The sequence below is a fragment of the Apteryx mantelli genome, chromosome 16 (assembly GCF_036417845.1).
Source record: "Apteryx mantelli isolate bAptMan1 chromosome 16, bAptMan1.hap1, whole genome shotgun sequence".
Lineage (NCBI taxonomy): Eukaryota > Metazoa > Chordata > Aves > Apterygiformes > Apterygidae > Apteryx > Apteryx mantelli.
The window spans coordinates 10,534,819-10,548,715 of NC_089993.1; the positions used below are offsets into that span (position 1 = coordinate 10,534,819).

The 13,897-nt window shown below is 33.6% G+C and overlaps 1 protein-coding gene across 5 annotated transcripts in view; it reads right to left on the minus strand.

Annotated features, from left to right (window-relative positions):
• The window catches only part of SNX29 (sorting nexin 29), a 157,570-nt gene that overhangs the window by 135,729 nt on the left and 7,944 nt on the right, over window positions 1-13,897 (minus strand). For 4 of the 5 annotated variants that reach the window (XM_067306486.1, XM_067306487.1, XM_067306488.1 and 1 more), the window contains exons 4-7: window positions 10,796-10,920; window positions 4,541-4,721; window positions 2,579-2,649; window positions 1,428-1,676 (exon numbers count right to left, since the gene is read on the minus strand). In XM_067306486.1, the coding sequence (XP_067162587.1) occupies window positions 1,428-1,676; window positions 2,579-2,649; window positions 4,541-4,721; window positions 10,796-10,920 (626 nt within the window). Of the gene's footprint in view, window positions 1-1,427; window positions 1,677-2,578; window positions 2,650-4,540; window positions 4,722-10,795; window positions 10,921-13,897 lie in introns of those variants that run through there. The other variant, XM_067306490.1, reaches the window with a different exon arrangement.

The window sequence follows — 13,897 nt, forward strand, 5'->3', positions numbered from 1 at the left end:
AAGCTAAGTGTTCTTGGAAATTTGGAGCACTCCAAGAAGCATCAGAAACTCATTCACCCAGACAAACAAAACAGTTTAGTTGCAATGTAAGTTAAGTCAAGTCCCACTGTTATATACACACAGGAGACATTAATGAATTTTTAAGAGCAAGAGGAAGCCGGAACCCCTTCTGAACGTACATGGAATACTAGCAAAGAGCACCGACCTTAATGGAAACATTTGACTTACTCTAATATTCTGCATACTATGGCATTTGAACATACCTATTTTTTAAGCGAAGTTTTATTGTACATTGTACAGTCTACGCAAGTATGTACTGCATGTGTATACACATACCATAAACGATGTCACAGAGGCATGTGTAACATACGGTCAACTATCACGTTATTCCTTCTTGAAAATCTATTCTGTACAAACAAAGTTACCCCAATTCAAGTATTATTTTAGTCTCGTCTATAGCCCTAAACAACAAAAGCTTTACTTCCGTTTGGTTTAGAAGACTTTGCTTTAAGACAACAGGCCACTTTAAAAGCCAATAGGAAAAGCAGATCTGATCTCTACTTCTATTCCTACCAGGTAATATTTACATCTTTTTTTCCTCCCTCTTTTTTTCCTTTTTGTCATAATCAAACCAATTTAAATTTTAAAACCTTAAAGAAAACCTTGTCTTTTAATTGAAAAGATACAGAAATCCCAGTGTCTTGCTGTGCTTGTGCACCTTTACAAAAGCAAAGCATTCTCTCAGTTTAGTTTCTGGAAACAAAGATGATAATATATTCCTTTGTTATTTTCAGAGTTGAAAATGTGTAATGAATATCACATTTTGCTTAATTAATTTCAAATTACAGCAAATTAATACTTCATATACTTGTTAGCAACTAATATCCTACAAGCTGGTTGCAATGCTAACACATTTAAAGGTAGAAAGAATGTATGAGTAAAATTTCATTTGTGGTAATTATTTATTTCATATGAGAATTCAGACTATAAACATGGGTACTGCTTCAAGAGGCTTACAAACTAGCTTTTAATCTGATATGTAACAACAGATACATGGTAGCATAGTTCTTTACTGATAAAGATTAAGTGCCAAATGTGAGCATATTGAAAATGACAAATCATTACATTAGAAATTGCAGGGCATAATGTTATGAATTAGAAATCTGTCTTAACAAGTCACAAGTAAAACACCTTAACAGGAAATTAAAATACACATTTATTATCCATTATTCATACCAGTATTTCCAAAAAGCTTCTTATTTTTATCTTGCATTCACCTGTTTCATATGTGTATTACATTCTTTTTAAGGGTTTTTTTCCCCCTCTATAATAGTGTATTAAAGTTGTATTTAATTGAAAAAAGGATTTAAACACATTTGAGGATTTTATAGTGTTCTGAATGACATTCACATTGCAAAAATGCTTACCAGCATTTACATTCTTTGACAGAACAGGAAGTGGGTCAATGTCTTGGTCAGATTTGATTAGAATGGAGACAGCAGACGATGCAGTTATCTCTCTAAGAAGGCTGCTAACACCTTGAGTGGATTCTTTCAATAATGAGGTGACATTTTGCGTTGATTCCTTTAACAGATCAGACACTGTGGGTATGCATTTGCTCTGCCCATTTAAATCCTTATTATCAATGTTGATTGCAAAAAGAATGGAGTTCAGACCTTCAGATAAAAGAAAGGAAAAAAGTAGACCGAAAAACCCACTATATACTTCATACAAAAGTTACACAAGTAAAGTTTGAGGATGCAATATAAACATATGACATGTAAAAACATTTTCCCCAAAATTTTCCCAGTTCTCCATACATGAATTTTTATTCTTTCATGTACCATTCTTTCTTTGCTAGATAGTATTCAAGCTGATGCAATCAGTTCTGAATTTATTTTGACATCTGTACGGCTGACTAACATTAAATAAGCAATAAGGACTGTGAACTGATTTATTTATAACCTGATATTTAAATCCATTTCACTGCAACTTTGTCAGTTCTTTATACCCTATAAAATATTTTTAAAAATTTGTCAGTTCTTAAATACTATTTAAAAAAAAAGGAAAAAACCTCCTGTGAATCCTATCTTTCAAAACAAACCATGTGACCATGCATCTGAGAAACCCAGATGTAAACAGTAATACTGAACTACTTGTGTGGTCAAACTCCAGAAAAATAAGTCATCTCTGTTACCATTCCTGACTCTTAATTTTCCTCCCACATATTTACTTTTAATGTTCTTCTCTAGTTAGGAACAACGCTATTTATTTATTTATTTATTTTAATTGACATAGTTCAAAAAAGAAAAGTTAGCCTGGACTGATGAAGAGTTAGAACTTTTATCTGCAAAAGACTTCAGCAGCAGTGGACAGGCAAGATCAGTATTTTAACAGTACACCAATTCATAACACTAACTGGTATAATATCCTAGACTTTGTACCCCCAAAAACCTGACATTTAATGCACACTGTCTACATAAACTAACAGCGTATTTAAGAAGTTCTCCACAACCAAAAACAGAAATAACATCTCAAAGTAGTTTTCCAAGAACAGTAGCATTTAAGTCAGTCCTACCAGCTGCCATTGTAGGGATCATACTAGAACGTTCTTCATCCATCAAAAAAGACCAGTCTTCATAGAAGACACTATAATTTGAAAGGTAAAAACAAAAAATATACAGCCTATATTAACATATATTTCATTTTAAATGACTTCAAATGAAGACTGAAAAATAAGATTTAGGACACCAATGGATATGACTCTGAAGCCCTGCAATATATGGAAAGTCTGAATAGTCATGTCAGACAAGCTAAAATAGCAGAACCTATTTAAATAAACAAAAAATTCTTTAAGTGAAAAAGTGTATGAGAATTACTAATGTAGTAATTTATCTTCAGTTGTGCACTCTCCATTTTTCTACTGAGAAAAAAGTCACTCAGGCAATGAGGGCCATATCACAAAAACAGTCACAGTTACTTCTCTGTAGTTACTGCTATATTGTACATAATTTTAAATGACTATATTTGACCATAATTACCAAGCCATTTTACAAAATATTAGAATGCATGGCTACAAACAAAAAAAGATCCACTTGTTATAGTGACCTATTTCAATACTCAAAAGCAAATCATTAATTACCTTAAGTAATTAAAGTCAGTTAGGAATCTGGATGCAAGTCAGTAAAAAAAATAAAAGATCAGAAAATTAACATGAAGTTTGGGGTGAACATGTGAATTGATTTGTTCTAAACAAATTCTATGTGATTCTTTTATGATTCTTACATGATTCGTTTCATAAGCAGGATGCTGTATTTTTACTATCAGCACTCAATTAAAAAAAGTATTAAAACACATAGCAAGAAAAAAAACAACCTTTGTTAAACAAATTTGACTAATTCATTTGAAAGCAGACAAAAGAGACAAGAGTTCGGGATGTAAACTGATTCTGTAAATCCCATCTGAAAATGGATAACATTTAAATCTTCTGTATTTCAAAATAAGTTTTTTTAGAACTTGAGAGTACGTAGAATGCCCAAGAGAGTGTTGACAAAGCTGATACAGCATCTACAAGCATGAGAGTAATAGTGACTTAGCAATCCAAGTCATTGATCTCTCACGTGAGTTTTCAGATTTTTTTCCTTGTTATTTCTTTTGTCTTTATTTAACTTTGTATCAAACATTTATCTTTCAAGAAAGCCATGGAAGGCTGGAACAGACTGAAAATGAAAAGGAGGTACCGAAGAGCTCAGTACTGGCAATAGTCTTATCTAACATATCCATTAACTGACACAAATAGAAAGAATGCCTTTCTGTTCAATTCATTGGGCTGGATCAAGCGCAGGTTATTAATAGAATACTACAAATTTCCAAAAAGAAAAGGATCTGAACATGTATGGGGAAAAGGGTAGGGCAGTATCGAATGGAATTGAACTCAGGAAAGTATGAACTTAAGTGTATTTTACATTTCCAAAGTACCTTAGGACTTCACAAAGCATAGTAAGTTATTCTGATAGTAACTGTAGCAACGAGGTTCACAAACTGCTACAAAGCCACCTTCAAGTGATATGCAATAGCAGTTACCTATTGCCTGAGTGACAGGGCTTTTTTACATTCCAGGGCGAGCCTCTCCGTACAGGCAATTACCACTGATGGATTCATCAGACAGAGACAGAGGCTGCAATAGTACGCTATTTTGTGGGAATGAGAGAGGCACCTCAAAGCATAGTGTCAAGGTCTCAGCGAGGAAAACTCTTGAAAGAGTAGGGAAGGGAATTGGGGAAGAGGATGGAAATGAATAGGAGGATAGAAGTCAATATCTTCACATGCAAGAATGTGAAGCTTCAGCTCAAATGCTGAAGTAGGCTATCTCAGAGGCTATCAAAATTTAAAAAAATAAACGAAAGCAGGATGTTATGCAGCTTCACTAGAATACTGATTAATGTGGTGTTTTGTTACAGTTGCATATATATTCTGTCTTAATACTTCGTTTGTCAATATATGCACATTTCCTACATTACAAAGATACCAAATACAGTACCTCAGCCGATTCTTATCTGCAAGCAGCATGTGAACATATCTTTCCAGAGAATGTTCATTCAATGCACAGCGCAACCAAGCCCGGCCTCTACCAATATCTGTAGTAATTGCCTTCAGGGAATAAAAGCGCTGCAGTTCATGTTTATTCAGAACTTCTTTCACATAATACCAAAACACTGGTTCTGGAAAAAACAAAAATAAACCCTCAATGCTCATGTTTTTTTCTATCTTACTTTCTTCTACTGAAGTTTATTTTACAAGTTTCATCCAGTCTTACTTCAAAATCAACATAAATAGTGTTTCATACTTGATAAATTACCTCCAATTCCTTCCATTTGAGTGCATCTATTATGCAATTTTACAAAACAAAAAGCTAATTGGATACAACACTGAACAAAGATGAATTAGTTACCGTCTTCTTGTAACTCTCCAGTTAAGTAGGTTGTTTACTTCTAGAGAATTTAGGCTATTTAAGCACTTGGAACATTTTAGTTCATTAAAAAAAAAAAAAAAATCCAAACACACACATTCTACCTTACATTTTTAAAGAGAATTCACATTTTAAAGTGCATTTAAACAGTATTTCACCCATACACATGTTTAGCTGGGAACATACTATTAAAAGAAAAGAAAACATTCTAGAACTCTATTTTACTGCTGACTGCCAAATGTTAAAAGCCAGTTCCAAGGGAACCGGTGGCTCCAGAATCTTCAGAGAATTACTATTTAAAATGATGAAAAAAAGTTAAATTTAATGGCAACAATTCATCTTTCCTCTAAATACTTTCCTTGCCCTGCCTCCAAACATTGATAAAACTATTTTTTATAAGTGCTTATATAATTGTATAATTGCTTCAAATTTCTCAATTGGATGTAACAAAAATCTACATGTCAGTAATTGTGCTTGTACAATTTTTAAAAAATGGTATTTTACAAGGTCCTGTTTCTTAACTGAATAAAAGCATATATTTTAAGGACATATTTATTCCAAATCACATCTTCCCATTTTCTCAGGGTGAAAAGAATAACCAAACATCACATAATTTATTCTGTAAGCCTTTTGAATCATTATTATATGGTAAAGTTTGGCAATCATTAGCCATTAATGTTGCATAAAATACTTCTTGAAAGTACATTAAAAACTAATATTAACAATAGGTTTCATGTGGTTTTGCTTTTGTATAACCAGAATTGTCAGATAACTAGAACAGTTAGAAGGCTGTTAATGTATGCAATTAGTAACATATTAACAGATTCAACCAAAGGCAGACAGGCCTTGAAGGAGGAAAAAGGAGGAAAAACAGATTTGAGAAACTCGGACATTCTACAGAAAATTTAAAACACATCTATCTTTCAGGGAAAAAATGCAGGTGCTCCTTTTGACAGTTTAATGAATGTCTTTGGTCAACATTTTTTAAGGTAACAAAGGGAAAAATAATTCTGTTGTAGGAATGAGTGGTACAACATCAGTTCAAATATTATGCTGACTTTCGATCATAACCTCCATGCAGATGGCATAAAAGTTTAAAGAAGGGTATCAAATTTCCTCAAAGAGGCATGGAAAAATTCACATGTGACAGCTAAGAAGAGATTGAGCCTGTCTCTCCATGTTTATCACCTAAGATTTTTATTTTTTAATGCAGTTAAAAGTTTTAAGAAAAGGCCATCCATGACGCTTCTCCTTCTCTCCACTAAATAAAAGTGCACACGGTCAGGCTTTGAATAGGTTTTCACTACAGATCATGTCTTCTCTTGGTGAAATAGGATCATTTGGGGATATGGCTTTGTTTCTTAATCTCTGCTGAAAGTCACATACAGGTTAGAAAAGCTATTTTAGAAACCTAAACATATAAAACCAAATTAGAACCACTATCTAAAATTTTTGCCAAACAGGTCTGACAGTAATATAAGAATACCCCATAGTTCTTCTAAATGGAATAACCTGTGCAAAATACAGCAACCACATAAAAGGGTGAGAAAAAATTTCCACGCAGTCACATAGCTCTCAAGTTTCCACTTCAAGGGACTTTATGTTTCTCTAAAATGCTAAAGTATTGGACTCAAAGGATCATTGGTTTAATCCAGCATTATCTTAGATTTCAGTAAACATCATGCAAATTATTGCACAATTGCAATACTTTACTAACAATGTAGAGTTACTCACGCAAAACCAGAAGTATAATTTGCTGAACTAAGACTAGTCAGATTGACATGGAAAGGATAAGGAGGTCCATAGAATATATAAGAACATTCAAATATCATATGTTCTACCCATTTGATTTCAATTTATTTGCATCTGCATTACAAAAATAAAATGTGTGCATATCTAAAAATAAAAAATTCTTTAAGATGCTGCATTTGTATCAAGACTACAGTGATTTAACGATTTTGGTTTTGGGGACCAATGAAGTTCATTCTTCTGTCTTACTAAAACTTAAAACAATGCTAAAGAAGGAAGTGAAAATATTACAGGAATAGAGAAAACAAGCAGATTTCCCCTTGTGCTTAGAGTGAAACTCAGTGTTTCCTAGCACCGTGATTATTTACAGATATCTAGGATTTTGAAAATCTTCAAACTTTGGATCATCATCAGTTTTTAATCAAAATCTATCCAATGGAAACTGGGTAGAGACATTCCATACTTCAGATCCCTCCATGACATACACTACAAAAACAGTAGTGTAACTGGGATTTTCAAATCACTACGTCATTCTCCTCTCTGAGAGCAGAGTTAAACCAAAAAATCAGAATCTTAACAGGTGATATTATTTTTCATAGCAAATAATTCAATACATGGTATTCAGAAGTAAGATCTATTTTCGGTCCAATACAGTTTGTACCACTGTATTGTAGGCAGACAAAACACTGAAGTTACACAATTCACCGAAGTATTAATCATTTTGTAAAAAAAAAAAAAAAAAAAGTGCAATTTTAATAATATCACAGTTCCAACAAATACAATGCCACATATTATATCATTAAGCAGATATATATCAAATAGTAGTAATGTCTGAAGCTATGCACAGAGCATAGAAATCAGTTCTGAAGGCAGATTCAGTGCCTTCTGATGCAAAAAGAATAAAGATGGCATTTTACACTGTGTAGCCATTGTACATTTAAGTGATTGTTTTGTCAATTGATTAGAAAACAGTTTTGTATTTCTCATGAGTGTCTTGTGGTACAACATTCTTTGCTATGGCTGGAAATACTAGTTCTTTTTGCTTTAATTCAGAGTATCAATAAGTTAATTTTATATTACATATGCCTTAGTCATTCTCATTTCTAACAACAGCAACTAATATTTTTATTACTATATTAGCCCTCAGTGTCATTCTACAATGCCCCACCATTCATAATTAATCTATGATATATAAAGACGTAAATCTAGGAGCCCTCCAATACCTAGAAAGTCATCAAGAAGCAGGATTCAGGCCCTTTACAGCAGCACATAGTGGGAAGACAAGAGACAACAGGCATAACTTGAAACAAGAAAGGTTCGGATGGGATATAAGAAAAACCTTTTTCACCATGAGGACAGTCAAATGTTGGAAAAGGTTACCCAAAGAGGTTGAGCAGTCCTTGGAGGTTTTCAAGGCCCAAATGGAAAAAGCCCTGAGCAACCTGGTCAATGATCCTTGCATCAAGCAGAAGGTTGAACTAGAGATCTGAGGATCCTTCCAACACGAGTTAGTCTATCATCTTCCGATTCAGTGCAGAAACAACACTGTTATAAAAATTTCACTGACAGAAAGGTTTCAGAGAGTCTGGAACCTCTAATAAAGCCACTGTAGTATTAACAGAGTGGCTGGAGATGATGGGAGAGAATGAGTTCAGTTATTTAGAACCTTTCAACAATATTGTCCTAATATGAATAAAAAAAGTGAATACTGCAAGGAATGCAACCATTTTTTGACATCAGCTATAGTAGTCTCACATAACTTTAACTGGAGTTAAATGAAGGGACTCTCACATTGCTGCAAATCAAAGATGAAATCCAGTTTTGTTGTTTGCTGTTTTTGTTTTGATTGTTTAATTTATGAGAATAAAAGAGTTGTATGTGCCTGTCATGACCATGACACTCATTGATATCAAATCGGATTGCTGTCAGAATTCGTCAATATTAAATAAATAAAAAAAGTAGGTTTTTTAAGTGATAATTCTAGTTAATTTCTTCTGGAGTTTCTATTTAAAACTTTTATTTTCAAATAAGAAAGACAAAGTAAAATTTTAAAAATATTGGATGCAAAAAGGACAACTATACTTTTTTTTATAACCTTCTGAATGTCAGATTTGTTAATAAGTATTTGTTAATTCCAAATGAAAAGTGCTACTGAATAATTTTTCTACTGTGAAAGCCTGGATGTGCAGCCTAAACACCAGTATTCCACTGTGTTAAAGAAAAAGATGATACCTGTGATCATGCGAGACAGAACCAAACATAGATCATACCAGAATCATCTGCCTGAAAGTGACAAAGAGGTACTTTGTTAACTGTTTTCAAAAAAAAAACAAAAAAAACCCCCTATAATTCAGAAAAATAAATACAGTGGTACTCAGTAATTTCCATTAAAAAAAACACTACTACTCTTTGTCATTATACAATGCTCAGTTTGATTGCCGCAAAGCAGCCACATTCTTATTCTTGAACTTCCATATGTTGCTCACTCTTAAAACTTCAAGCAGTAAAAATGTTTCCTCCTTCTTCTTCTATTCGCCAACCATAAATCACTTTCCTGATTTTCTCCTCTACCTCCACGTCATCTCATTTACAAGCCCACAAATAAGAGACTGTATATATACGCAAATACATAGCTAAATTGCTATAAAGTTCCCAAATAGCAGAGATGCAGCTTCCTACATTTGAAGACTAAAAGATCTCAAAAGACAGAACCAGGAATTTCATACATCCTTGACATTAATAATAGACAGGAGAGAAATCATAAGGATCATAGGAAATTATTCAAATTCAACGTAGAACAATTTGCATAAATCATAGAGAGCATAAGAGGGCAAAGCGTTCTCTGCACCAAAGCACAAGACTCAACAACAAGCTGAGAAAAAAAAAAAGTAGATAACCAAATCTCTACCCATTAAAGAGGTAACGAAACAGAATGGAAACTACCCAGAGACTGAAAGAGACCACAGAGTACCCAATCCACTCACTGCACACACATAAGGGGAAAAAGGCATATAAAGCTGAAATGCTGTAACAGTTGTATAAACATCTGAATTTTCCTTACTTGTTCATTCAGAACCTACAAGTGTTGCATCCCACCCACTACTAGGTAAAGGAGTTGAACATGGGAAGCTCAAAAACTTCTCTAAAAGCGTAACTATTTTATCTCCTCAAGAAAGCTAAGTCTGTAGGCTCAAACACATTAACAGGAAAGTCAGCACACAAGATCCAACATTTCGCCCCATCATCAACGGGGAACAAATATATTGATATAGCAATTAAAAAAAAACAAACAATATATCAATCTATGCAGTTGTGTAGTATAACGGGTTATAAGTTAGAGATCACAGTGCATTAATAATTTTAGTACCACGGAAACAATTCTGATACATGTTACACTCAAGGGATTTTGAAAAGCCAAAAAGAAATGCCTTACTATAAAATGTGTATCCAGTTTAAGTTGAAAGACCCCTTATATGCCAAACTTCACAGCAAAACTGATGAAGATGAAACAACTGCACATATTTTTGATGAGAAAATAAGGGGAACTTAAAGGTGATGAGAAGGCAACAAAAAGAAAGGAATCAATTTAAAAAGAAGTGGAGAAAGTAATAAAAAACAACCCCTCCAACATAAGCAATCTAAGTTTTGTTTTTAAAAATGACATCAGTACTTAAAGGTTAAACATTCCTGATGCTATGGTGAAATGAAACGGCAATCAAAGAACAGAGTAAAATACAGTTAAGAATGAAACTGTAACAGTATAAATGTAAAAAGCACAGTTACGCAATGCTTATCCCTATCAGATGTCAAGATAAAATTGCCAATGATATTTTTCATGATGGAACTGTAGGAACCGCAGATTTCCAAATATCGAAATTTCTAGCGAAACTTGGTATGAAAGTTAAATTAGATTAAAAGAGCAATAACTGTTTTCACAACATAATGAGACTCCAAGTACCAACTATGCTAACAACAGCCTGCAGTTTGGTTCGTTTCTTACAACTCCCATTAGAAATTATATCAATTGCTTATACTTCTTAACATTTTAAAATAGAATGGTTATGATTAATGAATTACCTGTTTCAGTTTTACTGGAGAAACCTGCTGCCTGTTTGATTGCTGCTGCTGTCAATGCTAATCCTCGGCTCCTCTTCAGACCATGCTGTAACACGGCTTCAAACTGAGCACACAAGCAAGTGACTCTGCAACGTAATTATTACAGAAATCATGTGGAAGGAACAGTCAACTACATTTCAATATAGTCGGTTTATTCCAAATCTCTGAATAGAGAATGTACGGGTGAGCCATTATTTTATAGAGAGAGAAAAAGATCTTTTGTTTGCGCTAATCTCATTATTTGCAAGCAGCTACCTACCGATACCCACAGTCTCATCATGACTATTCAAAATTGGTGCACAAATTACGTATTTGGAAGAATTAGCAACCAATTTGAAAAGTCATCATCAACTTTTAGAGTGCTTGTTAATCATGTTATTTTAGCTTCAGCTTATCTACTTTTCATGAAATGCAGTTATATTTTCATAAATATACTCGGTACTATACCAACAATGATTTTCTGAAAACATGCTAAAACTTTCTATACAATTTCTATAAAATTTTATTATTGGCATTATCACATCATAATCCATCAGGTTTCAAGCCAAGGAAAACAAATTCAAACATACATTTTAATGCCCCTCAGAAGTCTTAGGCCTAGCAAAATAAGCAAGATTTTTCTAAAGATCTGTTTAATCTTCATCTTTTTATGCTGCTCTCTACAATACTATTTGAAAATTTACTGAAGTATGAATTTTTAACATAATCCAGTTAGTAAATAAATTTTTTCATAGGTAACAACACTGTGACAAAAGCACAGTTTTAAAACTCAGCCTGCCAAAACAAGGAGTATTATTGTAACCTTCAGAGAACAGTAAGGCTTAAGGTATAATGCACATGGATGCAAACTGTCTATTTGAAATTTTACTTTCTCTAATTCTTATTTGCCGTTAAATAAAAAATACTTAAATTATAAGTTTTAAGAAAGCTGTCACCTGGCTGCTAAAGCTGATTACTAAAACAAAGAACTGTAGATACTTCAACTAAGTCAAAGCAGTTGGACACAAACAGTTGACAAAGTGGCTCAGGACTCTTTCCAAGCATTCCAGAACTGTAAAATTTTATTCTGGGACACAAAAAAATGACAAAGTCTGAGGAGGAAGACTTAAGGAGGAGAGAAAAATAGGCTTATCTAGCGTAGTCACATGAACAAAAGAACTTTTAAAACAAAATGCTTTCCAGTACATTTATGTTAGGAAAACTTTTCTTCAAAATACTAATAAAGTTGAGTATCATTCAAACAGTACTCAAGATGATTGTTGAAGAGTTGTGATTAATTATTGCTAAAAATAAATGGTGCTGTTAAAAATGGAAATTCCAGCAGATGCATGACCAAAAAAATCCACTTGATTTTTAAATTCAGAAAAAGCAGAATGGAAACTTGTTCTGTGAAAGAGTTCGTATTATTAAAAATCTATGTGCACTACAAATGAAAGCAGCAGTTTACAAGAAAATTTAGCCACTAATTAAAAAAAATTTGAGTATTCTACAATGCCCAATGTACATAGTGTATTTAATAGATTGCACCATGAGAGTCTGCTAAATAAACAAAGGCAGAAAAACAGGAAGATGTCGCCTGTTATATAGACACAGCAGAACTCTGAACAGTTATAATCTCAAAGACAAAATAAAGTGCTGGAGGAGTAAAATTTGGATTTTACTAGATTTTGATCCAAATTCTCAGACTATCCTCATTTATAAAATTATCTCACAACATTTAGCATAGTTCCAATCCAAAACACCATAAAAATAAAAATCTATTCACATGATTTCCACTTCCTTTTTAAGTTTGAAACTGCCTAGCTATAATCCATTATTCAGCATGTCTACTAAATTCTATGGAAGATATTTACAAGTAAAATTTGACCAGCATTATATTTTTCAAATCCTAATTTCCCCTGCTTATCAGAAGATAAATACTAAAGGTCATCCTTCAAGTTCTTAAACAACTTCAATAAAGCAGTTCTTCAAGCAAACTTAGCAACAAGGCAGAAGTTCTAGAGCTGGAGAAAATGTTCTACATTGTAGGTGTTTGTTCTCACTGAGTTTACATAACCTACTACAAAGGCAACATCATTTCATTGCCCCATATAAAATAAATAATTTAAAAAAACTATTTCTAGCTGATGCTTTTCTGCCAATGGCTATACCTCTAACCGCTAACTGCAAGGTGCTTAGTCCCATCGTCCCTTTACCCCAGCTACCCCTTCCCTTTTCCTCCCTTGCACCAGCTTCTGTCCAACAAAACCTGCACTGAACTGTTTCCGTTATGCCAGTCCAATAGAAAACTATTAACTTTTTTCATTAAATTAGTTTCCCAACAACACAGTAGGTGAAACAGCTAAGGGCAGGACAAGAGGACATTAGTAACCAGAAGTCAGACAGACTTAAGCAGTCAAGGAGCAGCTTTAGCACATAGTCCCACATGCAGCTGTATTACAAGCTGCTCCTGGAAGTAGGTAGGTTTGCCTTCTCAGCCCTTTGCGCTTCTTCCTTTTCTTCCACATCTCCCACTGCTCCCAGCAGCACAATCTTCCCTTCCTTGGAACAACTCTAGCATTCACCAGACATTTTACTGAAATTATTTAACTCACTGAAATGGCAGAAAGTTATCTTTTGTATGATTTTTTTCTTTTATTAAATTAATTCAGAGGGGATTAGATGATCACCACAGTTTGCTTAAAAAGGCAGTGGGAGTGAGTTAGCAGAGAAGTCAGGGACCTTGAGGGGGTATACCAATCCTCCTCCGCTCTCCGTTTTAGTAGCAAGGAATTGTTATGTTGGCTTACCAGAAGTCATGAAAACACACAACCTTAGTCACGTTCTTTAAGACTGAATTGAGAGGGGATTGGAAAGGAAGAATTTAATGCAAGAATTCAACCTAATTTATAGAAGAGTCAATGGATGAATAATTTTTGCCAAGAACACAGGAAGTCAAACTTAAAGGACATAACGGAAGGGACAATAAACAACTGAGTTTAATCCTGGGGTTCTATTTATGTGAGATTCTGAGAAAGACTTGATTGGATAGAAAATATATTGTAAGTCATGTCTGTCAGTCAT